Below are 15,822 nucleotides of genomic sequence, written 5' to 3'. Positions count from 1 at the left end.
ATGTTCAATGCCGGAGTCAAACCGCAAATTCGCGACTTCCACAAGACCCGATCAACGATTTTTCATACGTGAAGTCTTATATTTTTCGAAACGGTACATGCCAAACCGCCTTTCCAACATACAAACACACAAGCATTGGGGTGCCAAGTTGATAGCAACAAGTCCCTTGGGAATGGCAAAACTATACGCAAAGAAAAGCACAAAAAGGGGAGACTCTAGGAGTCCAGGTGTGAAATACAAGGCCAAAAAAACAGTCTGATAAATATAGGTCCGTACGAGGTGGGTTGTATGTGGCAATAAGAGTTGGGTGCGACGATGCTTGGGCGATGTAGTGTGTGTATAATGTCGCCGGCGTGTCGTTTTATCATCGGAATGTCATTGCGCTGATCACCACCGATGCGGAATCTCATCATCATGCGTAAACCTCGCCCAGATCTCCAGCTGCTCACACTGCTTGAGGTACGCATCCGTGTCCTGCCCGGGGGCACACGCGAGCTGGTAGCACAGCGACAGCGTTGGGGATTTGAGGCACTCGGTGTAGGTTTCGGCGGTTGCGCAGGTGGCCCATGCGTGTTCGCGGCAGAGGGCGCAGTGGGTTCCGCAGACGCCGGAGGTCGCGGTGCTGGTGGATTGCGCGGTGCATGTGCCCGTTGCGGATTCGGTGGTGGTTACGGTGACGGTGACGGCTGTGCAGGGTTCGCCGGGGGTGACGGGCAGGCCGGTGACTTGGGATGGGACGGGTGGGGAGATGAAGGTGAGGGTGCCTGTGGAGGTTGATGTGACGGTGTCGATGGGGAATTCAGTCGCCTGGCTTGGCTCAAAGGTGACGGGCAGACCGGTGACGTGGGCTGGAGGGGAGATCCAGGTCAGGGTACCGGTGAAGAGGGATGTTTCGGTCTCGATGGTCCCGGGTTCTTGACTGGGCTGGACCAGAGTCACGGGCAAGCCGGTGACTTGAGATGGCGATCCGGGAATGCCAATGACTGTCGTGGAGACTTCGACGATGGTCGTCGCCGGTTTAGCCGTGTTTGTTTCCGGGAGGGGCTCGCCGGTGGTGGGTACGGAAGCGGTGGACGGGATGACAATCACATCGGTGGTGCTTGGCTGAACAACGACGACTGTGGTCTCGACAATGACGACTACGCTTGTGACTTCTCCGCCGGAGGTGACAGTCTGCGTTGCCGAAGCGGAAGGATGCTCGATATTGGTAGTAGTGACGCTGGGAGATTCCGTAGGCCTGCTTGTAACCGTGCTACTAGACGTGCTTGTAGACGTAGTGGTAGTCGTGATGGTCGTGGTTACATCAGGCTGGCCACCAGGGCAGACCGGGGGTTCGAGCGAAGTGGTCAAGTTGAACACGAGAGCTTCGTCGACCAAGCTGAAGGCGGGTGTGAAGGAAGGTCCGAAGAACGAGCCGCTTGCGCCGGGAAAAGGCTGGAAGACCAGGCTCAATGGAGCAGGGAGAGCGCTGCCTTCGAAAGTGAGGACAAGGTTGTAGGGCTGCTTCTCGAAGATGAGACCGGATTGGAGACCGCAGAAGTCGAAGAAGAGTTGATCGCCCTCCGAACTGGAATAGAAAGGAAACGAAAAGGCATGATTGTTAGTAAACTGCATACACAAACCCCACGCAACAAAAGCACTTCACAAAACTTACAGCGTATTAGCAGCAGCAACCGGTGTCGCATTCCCCGCAAAGATCTGACTCTGTTCCACAGCACCATCAAAAACCGCCACAGACGCGTTGGCGCTAACCGAGAACGGCAACGGGGTCATGAAAAACGAAAGCGAGCACAGCGCGCCCGTGGTCGGGGCAATGAAGCCTTGCAGCCACGCGTCGCCGATCTGGAGCAGGTTGCGTGTGTAGGTGTCGTTGCGCGTGCCGGTCCCGTAGATGGCGCCGCAGACCGTTGCGCGTTGCGGACGGGTGGATTGGCGCGCGGTGAGGTCGTTGGCGTGACGTGGGTTTGACGGGAGCGAGAGTGTGGTAGAGGAGAAGGCGAGGAGGAGGGCTAGGATGGTGGTGAAGGATGTAGGATGGCGCATCGTGCAGACGTGTTTTTTGGAAACGTTTGAATAGAGATCTTGATCGACGAGAAAAGGTTTCTCGCGTTATGTGAAAGAGTAGCGTGCGTAGGTACGTGTAGTGGTCGTCGGATAGCACGTAAGGTGTCAAGTAAAGTACAGCAATATAGAACAGAGTTGGCAATGTACGCGAAATTTCCGAAAAAGACAAGTTGCGAAGAGAGGGAGAACGCAACAACGACGTCTTATATACCGGGCGGGAACCTCAGACAAACAACGTTCGGGGAATGCGCGCGCTGAGGGAGGGTAGCGCCAGATCTGATGCTGCACAACAAAGCTTCGCCGCGGGATGACAGATGCGAAATCAACGCCGAGACCTTGCAGCGCCTGACCAGTCTACGTCAGCTACGGGACGGTGGACCCCTCTGGTCGTTTTCATATGGGCATACCACGGCTGCATGTGCATGTGGGTTTACGTAGTCAGTCCGGGAAGGTCTGGGCGCCGGGGGGATGACTGGAGGGGTATCAAACTGACAGTAGGAGCTTAGGACCCCGTATCCGTAAGCTTGTTTGTAGCTGTGGTAAGACTAAGCCTGTGCGGGTTACGAAGTTCCGGGGAGACGGGAAAGAAGAAAGTTGACGGGAGCGCGTGTTGCGGAGCTGATTAGGTAAGGCGCGTTTTTCCAATGGGGAGAAGCAGACACTTCTTTTTGGCGCTGGGACTCTGTTTCGTAATGCTAGGTGGATATAGAACACCCCTCTTCCGACTCAAGCTGGATGGATGATCTAAGGGCTCTAGGGCTACGTCAACCCAGCATCGTACTGGTTTTACCACGGATGCGGGCCTGACACGATAGTTTGTCTGACAGTATTCCAGCGTCTCGACCATTGTCGACGTCCGACTAACCATATGCGATGCATGAACTAAGTCAAATTACGTTGTACACCAGTGCACACCGCAGGACTTCCAATGTACACCCGGCTGGGATAGCAATCATTATGTGTGAGATCCAAGTTCCCGCTCGTTCCGTTGAGAACAATGCCAGCGAGGCAAAACCTTCACGATTGGTCCGCGAATGCCATCGGGTCGACTCGGAAGAAGGCACGTATGCCCCTCAGGAGGTGTGAAATGCGATGTGCAGCGTTGGCATTAATCGCATTGGCAACGCATCAGTACAAACCGAAATCACATTTGACATGCAGGATTTGACGTACCACTCATCAATGAATTAGCGGCTCGGTGCCCTCGCTTCGCTCCATGCAAATCTTCACAATCTTGCTCCCCGCCTTTGCGCAACGGATCAAAGAGAGGCGCTCGCTTTGCTCACCCACCTCTTCGGGCTCTCGGGCCTCCCCAAGAGCAGCCTTCCGGCTTTCCGAGACACTCCAGCGACACTGCTATTCGAGACACAATATCGGTCATCATATAGTGAAATGCTTGACCCTACCAAGGGCGGAATGAATGCCAATACAGCAGTGCTCCCACGATTCAGATGTGCTTTTCAGGAGGTTGTTGCGAACGGTGGGTGGAATTTGGAAGCCATGCTGGTAAAGGGCACCGCAATAATATCCATGATCCATGTTGAAATTCAATAAATATCGTGCATCGCATCACTTCCAAGAGAAGTATAACGGGGAATGGCACTGTCGGGTAGATAAGCCGTTCATGAGGAAATTGGCACTTCTTCAGACTGCCGGAGGCGGAGGTGGCAGCCATAGGCAGCATCCGACCCACAGGCACAACTGCATCACATCGCTCACCATCCAAAACAACCCCTCCAGAACATAGAGTTACAAGTGTATTCATTTCAAACCAGGCAGTTCAAAAACGCCTTTTACACAAAGGGAGCCGGGAGGTTTTAGAAACAAAAGGGGAAAGAGAGGCAAGGGAAAACATACAAGACACATTATCGATTTTCCGATGGGATCTATAAGAAGGGAAGGGGAGGGAATGCTAAACACACGTATATGCGTTTGACCCCCACATGATGGGTGATTCGGAAGGGTTTGACAAGGAAAGGAGATTTGCTGAGTTCGGTGAGGAGGTAAAGAAAGGCTAGAATGTCGCGCTTCATGCCTTCTTGGTCTTCTTCGCAGCAGCCTTTTCCGGTTTCTCTGCGGCCTTCCGCTTCTTGTCGTTGATGGCAGCAGGGGCGGCCTTTTCCTTGGGGGCGGCCTTTTCCTTGGGAGCGGCCCGTTCCTTCGGGGGACCCCTTTCCTTCTTCTCCGTGGGAGCGGCCTTTTCCTTCGGGGCAGCCTTCACCTTCTTCTCCTTAGGTGCAGCCTTCTCCTTCTTCTCCTTAGGTGCAGCCTTTTCCTTGTTTTCCTTAGGTGCCGCCTTTTCCTTCTTCTCCTTCGTGCTGCTCTTCTTTTCGGAAGGTACCGGCGACTTGGCCTTGGCGGGAGATTTGGACTTGGCGGGAGATTTGGACTTAGCCGGGGATTTGGCTACCGCCGCCTTCTCCTTCTTGCTGTCCGCTACCTTGCGAGCCGTGGTAGTCTTGCCCGCGGGGGACGCAGCAGCCTTTGCAGACTTCTTCTTCGTATCCGAGGTGGCCTTGGCAGCCTTTTTGGGCGACTTGGCGGGGGATTTGGTAGGGGATTTGACGGATTTGGCGGCTGAAGCGGCGTCTTTCTCCGCCTTGGGCTTTGCGGCGGCCGCGGCATCCTTCTTGGCTTTGGCAGTGGTGGTAGCCGAGGACGAAGGGGTGGAGCTCGACTTTTTCTTAGTCTTATCGGTCTTGGATTTGGCGGAGGAGCTGGACTTGACCTTTTTGGCATCCTTCGCCTCCTTCTTCGCCTTGGCTAAGAGCTCTGGGTTGAGCTTGACCGGACCTGAGGCACCCTTAGGTTGCAGGAAATCGCCGTTCTTGACGCCGGATTTGATGGCCTTATTGATGAAATGCTCATGTTGCTCGCTCAACTTCTATGGGAAGGAAGGATGAGGTGTTGAAGAAGTACTCCTAGAAGTGCAGATTTGGGTAAAGCCAGGCAAGTACCTTGAAGTTTGCAAGAATGTACTTCTTGATAGCCTGACGTGAAGATCCGCCCCTTTCGTGCTACGAGGGCGAGATAAGTAAAGGAGTCGTGGTTCAGTTTCGAGGTCCCAGTGGATCATTGACTATCGACGTCCATCGTGCTAGAGCCGAGTATATCCACCGAGTGGGTTGCCTGCCAAGCAAGTCCGCTCCCACGCGTCTAACATGCGCAGATGACGATGGCAAGTCGGCCGACCTAGGCACCAGGCTGCCACTGAATGCAACGTCCTCCACAATGAATTCCACAACCACCCCCTGCCCAGACGCGAAGGCTTTTTGCAGAGACGGAGGTCTCGTGTCCGAAATTCAAGATCCAACGGAGTGGCGAGAAAACACGGGAACGTACCAGTTCGCCAATTGCGGTGCCGACCATTTCCTTGAACTTCGGGTGTGCGGCGGCGGTAGCGGAGGTAGACTTCTTCTTCTCGGCACTAGTAGCGGCGGCTTTGGTCTTGGGGGATTTTGCTTTGGTAGCCTTCTTCTCTTTCTTTGCGCCCGCCTTCGGACTTTGTGTGTTTTCCGCCTCTTCATCGTGAGATTGGTCCGCGTCCTCGTGGTCCTCATCAGCGCCTGAAGTTTCCTCCTCGTGGTCGCTGGTAGCGGGGTGGTCCTTGCTTTCCGTGTCCGACATGCTGCTGTAGGGTTCGGGTGATGGGGCGGGGTTGAGGTTTCCTTGGGAGATCGGTTTGGGGTTTGTGTGGAGGGGGAAAGAAGAAAAGCCAGGCACGGTTGTCCGCCGCGGCCAGAGATATCGCGGAGGGAATCCGACAAGGGCGTGTCCGAAAGGAGCAGGGAGCGCGTTTCTCTGTCTGCATCTCCGCCGCCTGTCTTTGAACCCCATATGCAGTTGCAATGCACCCTCATGGATTACTGGTATGAACATGTGCCCTGCTGCTTGATCGGCCTGTTTGAAGCCACCGGCTTGGGGCGTCTAGAGGATGTGGGCTGGAAGTACACTCAGGTGAGGAGCCGCGGCCGAAGACCGAAGTCAGAGCTCTTCGCCTCTCATGCCGCTTTCTACAAGTGACGAGGGGAACACAAGTATGTACACCTTATTTGCCAAGTTCGAGAGCCTGTGTCGGAAAAGATGCATGCGTTGTTGAGTAGGGCCTCTTCACGCATCCAGTAAAGGAATCCGGTTTGTCCTTAGAGCCGGACTGAGGTAAACCTCCTGATCAGGCTCCCTGAAACGGCCCACTAGCCGGGAAAAGAACAGCAGTAGGCCATTCATATATCGCTGGCCAGATCATAGAGGGGAGTTCGCCCATACGGCCTTCGAAATTGGTCTGAAATGCCTTCGGTGGCACTGTCAGATGTTAAATGCTGTCATTCCCAGTAAAATCGTTCAATTAAACCACTCAAAATGGGACACGTGCCGCCGCTGTCTGCATTTTAATTCGACGTACATCGCGAGCCAATGGAAGCAGCCAATATTGAACTGCCTCTTCCGATACGCTTATAGCCAACCCGTAAGGTATGTAAGACGACACCGCTCAGTACCCCACGACACACGAACGACGACGACAGCAGAACGTACGGCTCAGAACGATATGCGACATGCCCGATTTCACGACCGATGGATGGATGGATGGATGGATCGGTGGATGGATGGACTGTCATGGCGAATTGTCGGCTTGAAGGAATTGAACTCAATAATGGAGGAAGTCATGGGATAAGATGGTGGTGGATACTGGGAGGATTGTCACCAGCGGACGAAATAGAGAGAAGGACAATCGTCGAGAGACATAGGAGAGGGAATCTATGCGGAATTGGAACGACGAATGGCGAAGTGCTCGACGAATTCCGGTTATTGATCGACTGTTCGTGTGTCGCTCTCATTTAGATCCGGAACCATGGCTGACAGTTGGAACAACGACGAGGCTGTTGCCGTCGAGCAAACGGGTCTTGTTACCCTCTTCAACAAGGTATGGAATGAGGAACACGGTTGGGAATTCCTCTTTTGGACTGGTGGTCTGACAAAAGTCTTCCTCTTTACAGTGGAGGTAGGCGTCATGGGAGACAGGAGGCCTGAAGCAGCGTGGGCTTTGGGAATGGGGTTGGGAAAGAGTTGGGAATTGTGGATGCTGATTGTATTGTGGATTCTCTTCAATAGCTACGAGGATGTCGAGGTCCGCGACATGTCCCTCCAGGTGTGTACTCTGGGTTTGCAGAAAAGCGAGTGCGATGGAGGAGAAGTTCTTCCGGACGAGGATCGTGGCATTCGGAGATATGAGGGGCTGTTACGAGGAAGTCGAAATTGACCGCTGGACTTCCTGCTTCACAATAGGACTACATGATGGTCAAGCAACACCCCGTGTACTCGCCCCACACCGCCGGCAGGTACCAACAGAAGCGTTTCCGTAAGGCTCAGGTACGTTTCGAAGAGGAAACTAGACTTCACCCTTTTCCCCACGAAAAAATGTCTAAACAACGTCCATCGCTCTACAGTGCCCCATCGTTGAGCGCCTCTCCAACTCCCTGATGATGCACGGTCGCAACAACGGAAAGAAGCTGATGACCATCCGTATTGTCAAGCACGCTTTCGAGATCATCCACCTCCTCACCGACCAGAACCCCCTCCAAGTCCTTGTCGACGCCATCATCAACACCGGACCCCGTGAAGACTCTACCCGTATCGGATCCCAGGGTACCGTCCGTCGTCAGGCCGTCGATGTGTCTCCCCTCCGCAGGGTGAACCAGGCCATCTGGCTCTTGACCACCGGTGCTCGTGAGGCTGCTTTCCGTAACGTCAAGACCATCGCTGAGTGCCTGGCTGACGAGCTCATTAACGCCGCCAAGGGTTCTTCCAACTCTTACGCCATTAAGAAGAAGGTATGCATCGATCTTTCTTTGAATGTGGAACAGAGTGTGGAAAGGGTTGGGGCAAAATGGGGGACGGCACCAAACACTGGGAAGGAGAAAAACGGATGGCTTGTGGTGGGCGGGAGGAACACGCTTGGCCAACTGCAATAGGTTTTATCGGAATGAGTCGCTGCAAACGACTGCATGATCATCCACGTTTCGAGTATACTATCTATTTCTGGTCGCTGACGATGGTTTTCTCTCTTCCTCTCTTTTCATCTCACAGGACGAGCTTGAGCGTGTTGCCAAGTCCAACCGTTAAAGAACTCGGCCTTCATTGGGCAGATTTTTCATACACAAGACGGGCACACATGCGATCGTCGATGGTTCGCGTGGTGTCTGGCCGGGGGGGCCGGGCGGCGGGACAGATGGAAGAGGCTCCTTTTTTTCGTCTCTGCTCGCGTTGTTCCTTGTTGTTCCACACAAAATATACATAGGTTCCTTGATCAACATATTTTGAGTGGCTCGTCATTGCTCGGTGTCGGAAGTGGGCACGGATTTGGAGTAAACGCTGGCCGCATCCCCAGGCTTTTGTGTCTTTGACACGTACAGTACAAGGGCATGTACTGGGATTATGTAGGGACTTGCGGACCTGCGGTTCAACGGACGAGTGAGCAGAAGGACCATGAACCGGTTTTTTAGGCCATGACGCAGTTCTGTGGTGCCCATGGGAACAGCCGGCTCCACATCCAGAGTATGATCTCCGAAGGAGGCAAAGGAGCAACCAGCGAGCAACCAGCGTGACCAGCGAGAAACCAGCTCTCGAAGACGAGTCGTCCATCGCCCATATCCCATATGCGATCGCCACCATCAACAGCAAGAGCAACGTCAATGTAGAAAATTGAGGAGCTTTCTCTATTCTGAGCTCCCCGGCATATACAGACAGTTGTATATATACAGCGAACATATTTCCTTACAACGAGCATCAGACGGGAACTCAAGGCTAAGGTGAACTCAAGATCAAGTGGGATACACGTTGTAATAGGGCGACTACTCTAGTTTCGTCAATGATCTCAGTTTCCAGATTCCACATCTTCCTCGTCCCTCTTGCGCTTGTCGGTGCGAGCTGGAGTCGATGCAGAGGCTGAGACTTTGTCCGAGATCGCTGGAAGCCACTCAGTCGAGGTACTGTACTGTCGGACGAAGCGCGAGTTTGAGCTGCCGAACCCGAATTGCCTTCGACAGTCAGCGTGGGCTTGTCAGCAGCTGCGACCGAATCGAAAGTCGCCTGTGCCTCAGCGCGGTGTAGGTTTTCATTGTGGCCAATACAGAATTCCAACAATCGATCGCGAGCAGCCTCGTCGCCAATCTGCATGTAAGGATCGACATACCCCTTCTCGATCCCCGCCTGTTCCAATACCTCAGGACGGTAGTGCGGAGCCAGATCCTCGGCCATCTCAAAGTCTCTGTCCCACAGGATGCGATCGACGACATTAAGTCTCTATGGCCCCCGTCCACTTTTCCAGATCACTGCAGCCTTTGGTCGTCTTCGTCATCGGAGTCGCGATACTCTTCAAGGACATCCTTTTTGATTTCACGCTTTAGCGTCAGTTCTTCGAGCACCCTCTCTTACTCGTTCTTCTTCCTTCGCGCCAGCTTGTGCTGAAGGTAGCGGTAAACGTATAGTAGATGGCGGATACGTTCGTAGCGCGGTTCTCCAAGTCGTGTCTCTGATTCGCTTTTGGGGTCCGCTGGTCGCCGAAGCTTATATTGTACGCGCGGGTGGCTGTGCACTCAATGAATACCTGGTGCAACGCGTCTCTCGCGCGACCGTCATAATAGACAGTTTATACAGCCCGCGACGACAACGAGTTCGCCGTTAAAACGAGTAGCCCGGGAATCGGGTACTCGTTCTCGTCGTAACGTTTATACAACCCGTCTCAAGCTTGCAACGAGTAGTAGCGGTACAGTAGATCATTGATGAGCAGTTCTCAAATATGCTCAAAAATACCACCAGCAGAGAAGCGAGAATAAGGACTGTGGATCACCGCTGGAAGCTGCAGGACCTCTACCAGCATGAGGAATTCTGAACAGCGGAAGCTGAAAAATTGTCAAAACTGCACCTCATCCATGGTTTCCCAGCGCAAACGGTGGTGGGGAGGGTCGTGGAAAGCAGTCTGGCGATGCCTGAGATGATGGTAATATAGGAGAATAAAGTTTCTACGGTCGTCCATGTCAAAATGTTGAAATGCTGCTGGAAATGGTGAAATGGGCAACTCGTTGGAAGGCAACGAGTACAGTAGGTGGCCAGATATCTGGGTACGACGGGTTCGCCAAGCCTCCGTGTGCAACCCACAAGTCAACGACAAGGTGCCGTCAATTTGCGTACTTCTTCAGATGGGCAGGCAGGCCGGCGACTTTTGCTGGTGGCTATGGTCGGGATGATGTGTCCTCGTCGCGTCGTACCCAGATATCTGGCCACCTACTGTAGTGGAACTGCTACTCGTTCGCACGGAAGGGGCTACTCGTTCTACCGGATTGCTGGGCCCGCACCAAATTCTCGGGTTGCCACTACTCGTTCCCGCCACCGTCCACAACGACTTGTATAAACTGTCTAATCTCCGCCTGCACGTTCAGCCCCGTCCTCTCGGGGCCGATATAAAAGCAGCGGCCTTGCTCTTCGCGTCGACAGGATTGTTGAAAGCTGCTCTCAAGGAGAAGTCCTTCATGGGCGCTCTAAATGTCACTGAGATCTCAAGGCAAAGTAACCGTGGACCCGGGAGCTACTCTCTTCATTGAGGTAGAGAAACCGGTTTTTACCAAGAAAGGCCGAAACACATGATGTGAACGGTATGATGCTGCTCCATATCCGGCCTTGTTGCAATCCCTCCGTTGGAATTGGGAACTTGGTGCGATGCCTGCGTTTCCAATGCCCAACGCAGGCGCGTATGTGCAGTGTCGCCGGCTCCCGCAATCGCAGCTTCCTAAACGCGTTGGGGAAGTGACGCTAACGAGCGCCACCGACTCTCGCCTACTTGTCTATAAACGATCTTGCTTGTGGCAGTCGGTCGACCGCACAGGTTGCTTGGCTCTTCCGGCGTCGGAATGGTTGAATAAGTGATGTTCGAAACTCGACGACGTTCGGGCGGGTATACTTCCGCTTTCATGCTGCGTTACATGTAAGATGGAGAACAAAATGCAAGAGAGAGACCCCCTTGTAATGCAGTTCAAAGCCGCATATGGGGTATATTGTCCATATCGCTCACGAGACCAGACAAAGAAATATGTAACGGTGCGAAGAAACACCTATACTGGCCTCTCCCGCCCTGCATCCATCACAACAGGACCGACACGCCGTTAGTGCTCATGAATCCCGGTTTCCTCATCCGTGGGCATCCGCATATCTACGATGTATGTTCTAAAGGGCGTTCGCCTGAGTACCCTTTTTCTTACAGGTGGCATCCTCATACGCCGAAATGCTGCCAGTGGAATATGTGGCGTAGGTGGGGATGCACGACCTGCACGTCGCGGTTGTGCGTCGGTGCGCTCTGTGCGTGTTCGCATGGACGCCACAGGTTTCCGCATGGCTGGAGGATGGCGAAGGAAGTGCCAAATCATCCCGGCGTGGCATCTTGTGATTGCAGAGAACAAACCAGCCAGCGTCTCGCTTCGTGATGGCCCGACCATCCGCTGCTCTGAAGTTTTCCGCTGGGCCGTCGCGCAAGCAGGCAGAGAGATGCCGTGGCGATCCAAAAACTCCCACACCGTTCCGCTGAGGCTTCCTGAGCCGTCGTCCGGACGGTTTTGCGCAGATCCGACTCTAGCGGGGATGAAAATCCATTCGTGACCTACCCCCAAACTCATCTTTCACCGACTTCCCAAAATTCACTCCAAGCCCCGCCTCAGACCCCCGCCAACGCATGCTCTATCTCCCCAACAAGCCCCCCAAGCTCCTCCGCAAATCGTCCAAGCTCAGCCTTGTTCACCCTTCTCGTCTCGCGCACTACCGCCAGCCGCGCGCGCATCGTGCTGTTGAGCATGTGCAGATCTGCCAGCTGCAGCGCTTGCTTCAGTTCTGTTGTTAGCGTCAGGAGGGATTGGGTTGCGGTTACCTGCGAGGAGGTAGTGTTAGCAGTGTACATCGTGGGAATGCCTCGTAAGAGGTTTCTAACGTACGATGTTAGCCGCTGCGCCTTCCATCGCCTGACGCTCCTGCGCTATCCGGTACCGGTCCTTGGCCTCCATTTCCCCTCCTGCGTCGCCCACCGGGACTGGTTGCCGTAACTATTTGCCATGGAAGACACACAGTGAAATTAGGTATAGGTTGAGTGCTTCCTCATTAAGTGACAGAAGAACAGCAGGCTGGTGTATTTCTAGAGAACTCCAAGTTGCACTGCTTCAACTTACAGTGCCGGAAGCGATTATTTGCGTCAGACTTTTCAGAAGCACGTCAATGTCCGCGTCGAGACGGGCATTGAGCGAGGCTTCCGTGGCGTTGGCGGACGATGTGGGCGCTGACGATGAAGGTGCTAGTGACATGGCTGCTGGCCTATTGAGTGAAGCCCCCTATGTTGTTCCAGCGTCGGTTGTTGGTTGTCGTCGGCTGTGTTCGCCTGGGGAAAACAGGGAAGCTGGGATGGATTATCCCCACGCGTCTCCTTCCTCGTTTCGTTTGACGTTTCCGGCAACCCAGCGTGGGCCATCTCATCAGGAACACCAGAAGGGACCGCCACCATGACCACGCCTAACCCCACCGTCTACCTCATCGGCCTCCCCAGCGAGCACCCCGCCGTCCCCGAAAACATGCGCGAACAAGTCGCAACCAGCCTCGCCCAAGTCAAAAAATCACTCACCTCACCCAACATCCACCTCACCTACCGCTTCATCCCCGTAACCCCCGACGCCAACGCCACAGACCTCAAACGCGAGCTCGCTGCAAACCGTCCGGACGCGGTCATAATCGGCGCCGGCATCAGGATGAACCCGCAGCTTAATTTGTGGTTTGAGGAGATTGTGGCGGTGATTCAGGATGTGAAGCCGTCGTGCAGGATCTTGTTTAATACGAGCCCGACGTCGACTGTGGATGCGGCTAGGCGCGCGTTTCCGAATGCTTTCAAGCAGTGATACGTAGGAGAGGAAGGCCGGGAAGAAATAGAATGGGGAGGAATATGTAGAGCCGGATGAACGTCCCCTATACAGAGTTATACCCCATCTTCATTGGCTCTCAGGCAACTTGTTTTCTTTTGTACATAGGTAAATACGACCGCAAGCGTGCATGACTGAGCCTGCGAGCCCTGAGCTGGGAGGAGGGGGATAGAAGTGTGCAAATACGGTGTCATGCCGTTTACTGGACTGCAACACGCAAGCCTGAGTCTGGTGTGGAGGACGAGCGGAATACGCCGGCATCCATCGCACTCAGGGAGGCTTCTGAGGTGTCGAGCGTGGCCGTCTTTTCCCTCTGGGCATGACGAGAGATCAGCGTCTTCCCCCATCCTTCACTGTGAAAGCATCGCCTTCCGGCTCGTTCGAGTTCAATCCTTCGTGGGATGCGCTTCATGACTAAGAAGCCGAGCTCACATCCCACGGGCTTCGGATATCAGATATCCTTCGGATCGGATAGTTGGCGAAGCATCTGGGTTACTGATTCAGTGGGATATCTGTTAGCCCGCAGGGGAGATACAGTGCAGATATCCGGCATTTCGTGGGATAGGGACATTTGGATGCTTGCCAAAGAATCGACCCCAGCAAAGGAAGTTGCCTTCACGCGCATCTTCAGGCCAACGAAGAGAGGAATCCTTGGCTATGCAGCGTAAGACCTATGAGAAGAACGAGGCGAGAGTGGGACTCGATTCATGTGGTCTACCCGCCTGAATTTGGCGATCTCTCCCCGACCCCGCGATTCGACACGTCCAAAACTCCTTCACAATGTCGTAAGTGTCTCGTAGTAAGATGTACGATATGCAAGTGCTGCTAATCTGATTCTGTCTACTCTTCTACTTGCACAGCTCTATTATGATCATGTAAGCATCGCACATATGAGGTTCGAATCTTACTCCAGGACATCCAAGTATGGCCAAAGTCTGTATGATGACCGGTCTCCTCTTCCGTTTAGAGAGAAGAAACTCTGAGAACAACTCAGGGTAAATGAGTGCAAACTGCTGTATAGCCTTTGGGCTATCAGCTCCATCAACTGCTTTTCTCGCCTCGTCCTCGGTGCATGGCTCGTCGAGAAAGCCCGGTTCTACCCTGTCTGGCTTCACAAAATGTCCTTCTTTGTAGTGTACTCCTTCTTCCTCCATGGTAGGTGCAAGCTCCGGAAGGTAAGGCCCAGGATCTTGATACCGAGCCATCAGGTTGAGTATCTCCTCTGATGATCTCTTCACGGCCGTTTTGAAGAAGAACTCGTCTGCATCCGATGCACGGTGTCGCAAAAGAAATTCCAAGACCAGATGATCGTTATTGGTCAGCGCTGACCAGTACAAAGCTAGCGTTTCTGGTAACACGCCGGCTTCCAGTAGTATGTTGAGCACGCAGCAGTTAGTCTGGTGTTGGCCGATATAGAACTCCGGCCATCCTTCTATGTCGGGATGGAGCGAGAGGATACGCTTCACCGAGGGGATATCGTCCTTAGCCTGTAAATACTGAACGATATCGAGGCGACTGCTGGGAAGATTGTCGGACATGGTTGGGGGCGATGATAATCTGGGTTCAGTCGAGTGGACGAACCTCCTCGGGATGGGTCGTATGAGGGAGTTCCTTTCATAGCACAAGTTCGTTGCGGAAAAGGAAAACGACAGAAAATTGAAGACGAGCAGATAGAAAATGATAGATACATACGACTGGAAGAAAGTGAGAAGGTGAATCTGAAAGTGCATGGAGAAGAAGCGACAATGAAAGGAACGCGTGATTTGGTAAGCGAGCCCTGTCACCAACAAGAGGCGCCTCCGACCGACCAAATAAATAGCACCCCATTCCCGCCGAGAATCGACCTCCTTCACTCCTATTTCACAACCACCATCCCAAGTAAGTAATCACCCTTGTGTGTACAGGGTAACAATGTTGTGCATTGGCTGGTTCTGACCAGACCTGTTTTCTGTTCTGCTTCCTCTCAATGTCGATGTAGAGGTTATTTGGTCTAGGGAGAATTGGCACGCGTTCTTATAATAGAAGCGGGGCAGCGGGGCAGCGGAGTTTGGTTATCAAAAGACGCGTTGAACTGGCAAAACGCGTAAGCTCCCCCAAAACGAGCCATATGCCCATTCGCGTCCGGACTTGAGGGGCATGACTGGGGCATTCTACATGTACTTGTGCTGCATTCTAGGTGCTTGAGCAGTCGGAGTATTTGTACTTCGGCCGATCGAGGTAAAAACTGTTTTGCCAAAGGGTCAGTGAATCGCCCAATACCCTGTGCACCGAACCTGCAGTGCCACGCTGAAGGTTCGGGGAATTCCTCCTGCCTTCAGCGAGCTGACTGGTTGAGAACTCGGCCTGCTGCCGCATACTGCGATCAAGGTGGGGATGAGTTGCGATTGCCAGGCGCTGGCACTAGCAATCCCGTTCTCTTTTGGAAAGGCCACAGCACGCGCCTTAATTTTCAGGGGTACTGGCAGAGACCAGAGTCTTCAGGCACCCTCAGCGTTTCATGCTGTCGGAATATGCAACACGATTTAAAAATTATGATTCAACCCAGACTTCTGGACGCGTTCGCCAAAACATATCGGAAACCGTTGAAATGGGGTTGATGACGGTTTCCGGGAACTCGTAAAAACTGCGGCCAGGCGAGGTGCACGACGCGAAAGAAGGGAAGGTGTTGAAGTAGGAGGGAGGGAGCACTGTGTTAGCAGTTGGAACCGTTCAATATAGTTGCTTTCGTCGCGGGCATATCGGCGGAATGGCGCTTGTCTGCATGCGATCGAGCCTACTTACAAGGAAGATGACCAAACAAAATACACAACGAACA

General features: G+C 53.5%; 6 protein-coding genes across 6 annotated transcripts; 2 read left to right on the top strand and 4 right to left on the bottom strand.

The window, feature by feature from the left end:
• Positions 1-75: 75 nt before the first annotated feature.
• Positions 76-2,318, bottom strand: EV422DRAFT_576166 (uncharacterized protein). The gene is made up of 2 exons (XM_053073225.1): positions 1,655-2,318; positions 76-1,567 (listed from the first exon to the last, which is right to left on the bottom strand). The coding sequence occupies exons 1-2, from the start codon at positions 2,041-2,043 to the stop codon at positions 388-390; spliced, it is 1,569 nt and encodes a 522-aa protein (XP_052928624.1). The 5' UTR covers positions 2,044-2,318; the 3' UTR covers positions 76-387.
• Positions 2,319-3,800: 1,482 nt separating this feature from the next.
• Positions 3,801-5,784, bottom strand: EV422DRAFT_516782 (linker histone H1 and H5 family-domain-containing protein). Its single transcript, XM_053069403.1, has 3 exons — positions 5,407-5,784; positions 5,022-5,081; positions 3,801-4,948 (listed from the first exon to the last, which is right to left on the bottom strand). Exons 1-3 carry the CDS (start codon positions 5,689-5,691, stop codon positions 4,094-4,096), a joined length of 1,200 nt encoding a protein of 399 aa, XP_052928623.1. The 5' UTR covers positions 5,692-5,784; the 3' UTR covers positions 3,801-4,093.
• A 708-nt stretch (positions 5,785-6,492) lies between these two features.
• On the top strand, positions 6,493-8,394 carry EV422DRAFT_516776 (ribosomal protein S7 domain-containing protein). The gene is made up of 6 exons (XM_053069402.1): positions 6,493-6,534; positions 6,904-6,991; positions 7,172-7,210; positions 7,348-7,431; positions 7,509-7,892; positions 8,149-8,394. The coding sequence occupies exons 2-6, from the start codon at positions 6,914-6,916 to the stop codon at positions 8,182-8,184; spliced, it is 621 nt and encodes a 206-aa protein (XP_052928622.1). The 5' UTR covers positions 6,493-6,534; positions 6,904-6,913; the 3' UTR covers positions 8,185-8,394.
• Positions 8,395-11,764: 3,370 nt separating this feature from the next.
• Positions 11,765-12,401, bottom strand: EV422DRAFT_564277 (uncharacterized protein; the record flags this gene model as incomplete). The annotated part of the gene is made up of 3 exons (XM_053072179.1): positions 11,765-11,974; positions 12,039-12,146; positions 12,270-12,401. The coding sequence occupies 3 exons, from the start codon at positions 12,399-12,401 to the stop codon at positions 11,765-11,767; spliced, it is 450 nt and encodes a 149-aa protein (XP_052928621.1).
• Positions 12,402-12,596: 195 nt separating this feature from the next.
• On the top strand, positions 12,597-12,986 carry EV422DRAFT_564276 (uncharacterized protein; the record flags this gene model as incomplete). The annotated part of the gene is made up of 1 exon (XM_053072178.1): positions 12,597-12,986. The coding sequence occupies one exon, from the start codon at positions 12,597-12,599 to the stop codon at positions 12,984-12,986; it is 390 nt and encodes a 129-aa protein (XP_052928620.1).
• Positions 12,987-13,855: 869 nt separating this feature from the next.
• On the bottom strand, positions 13,856-14,545 carry EV422DRAFT_564275 (uncharacterized protein; the record flags this gene model as incomplete). The annotated part of the gene is made up of 1 exon (XM_053072177.1): positions 13,856-14,545. One exon carries the CDS (start codon positions 14,543-14,545, stop codon positions 13,856-13,858), a length of 690 nt encoding a protein of 229 aa, XP_052928619.1.
• Positions 14,546-15,822: the final 1,277 nt, after the last annotated feature.

This window comes from Fimicolochytrium jonesii (genome assembly GCF_025526975.1).
Source record: "Fimicolochytrium jonesii strain JEL569 chromosome Unknown EV422scaffold_3, whole genome shotgun sequence".
Taxonomy (NCBI): domain Eukaryota; kingdom Fungi; phylum Chytridiomycota; class Chytridiomycetes; order Spizellomycetales; family Powellomycetaceae; genus Fimicolochytrium; species Fimicolochytrium jonesii.
Note: the sequence above shows the minus strand (reverse complement) of the source record. Positions and strands in the feature narration are given on the sequence as shown.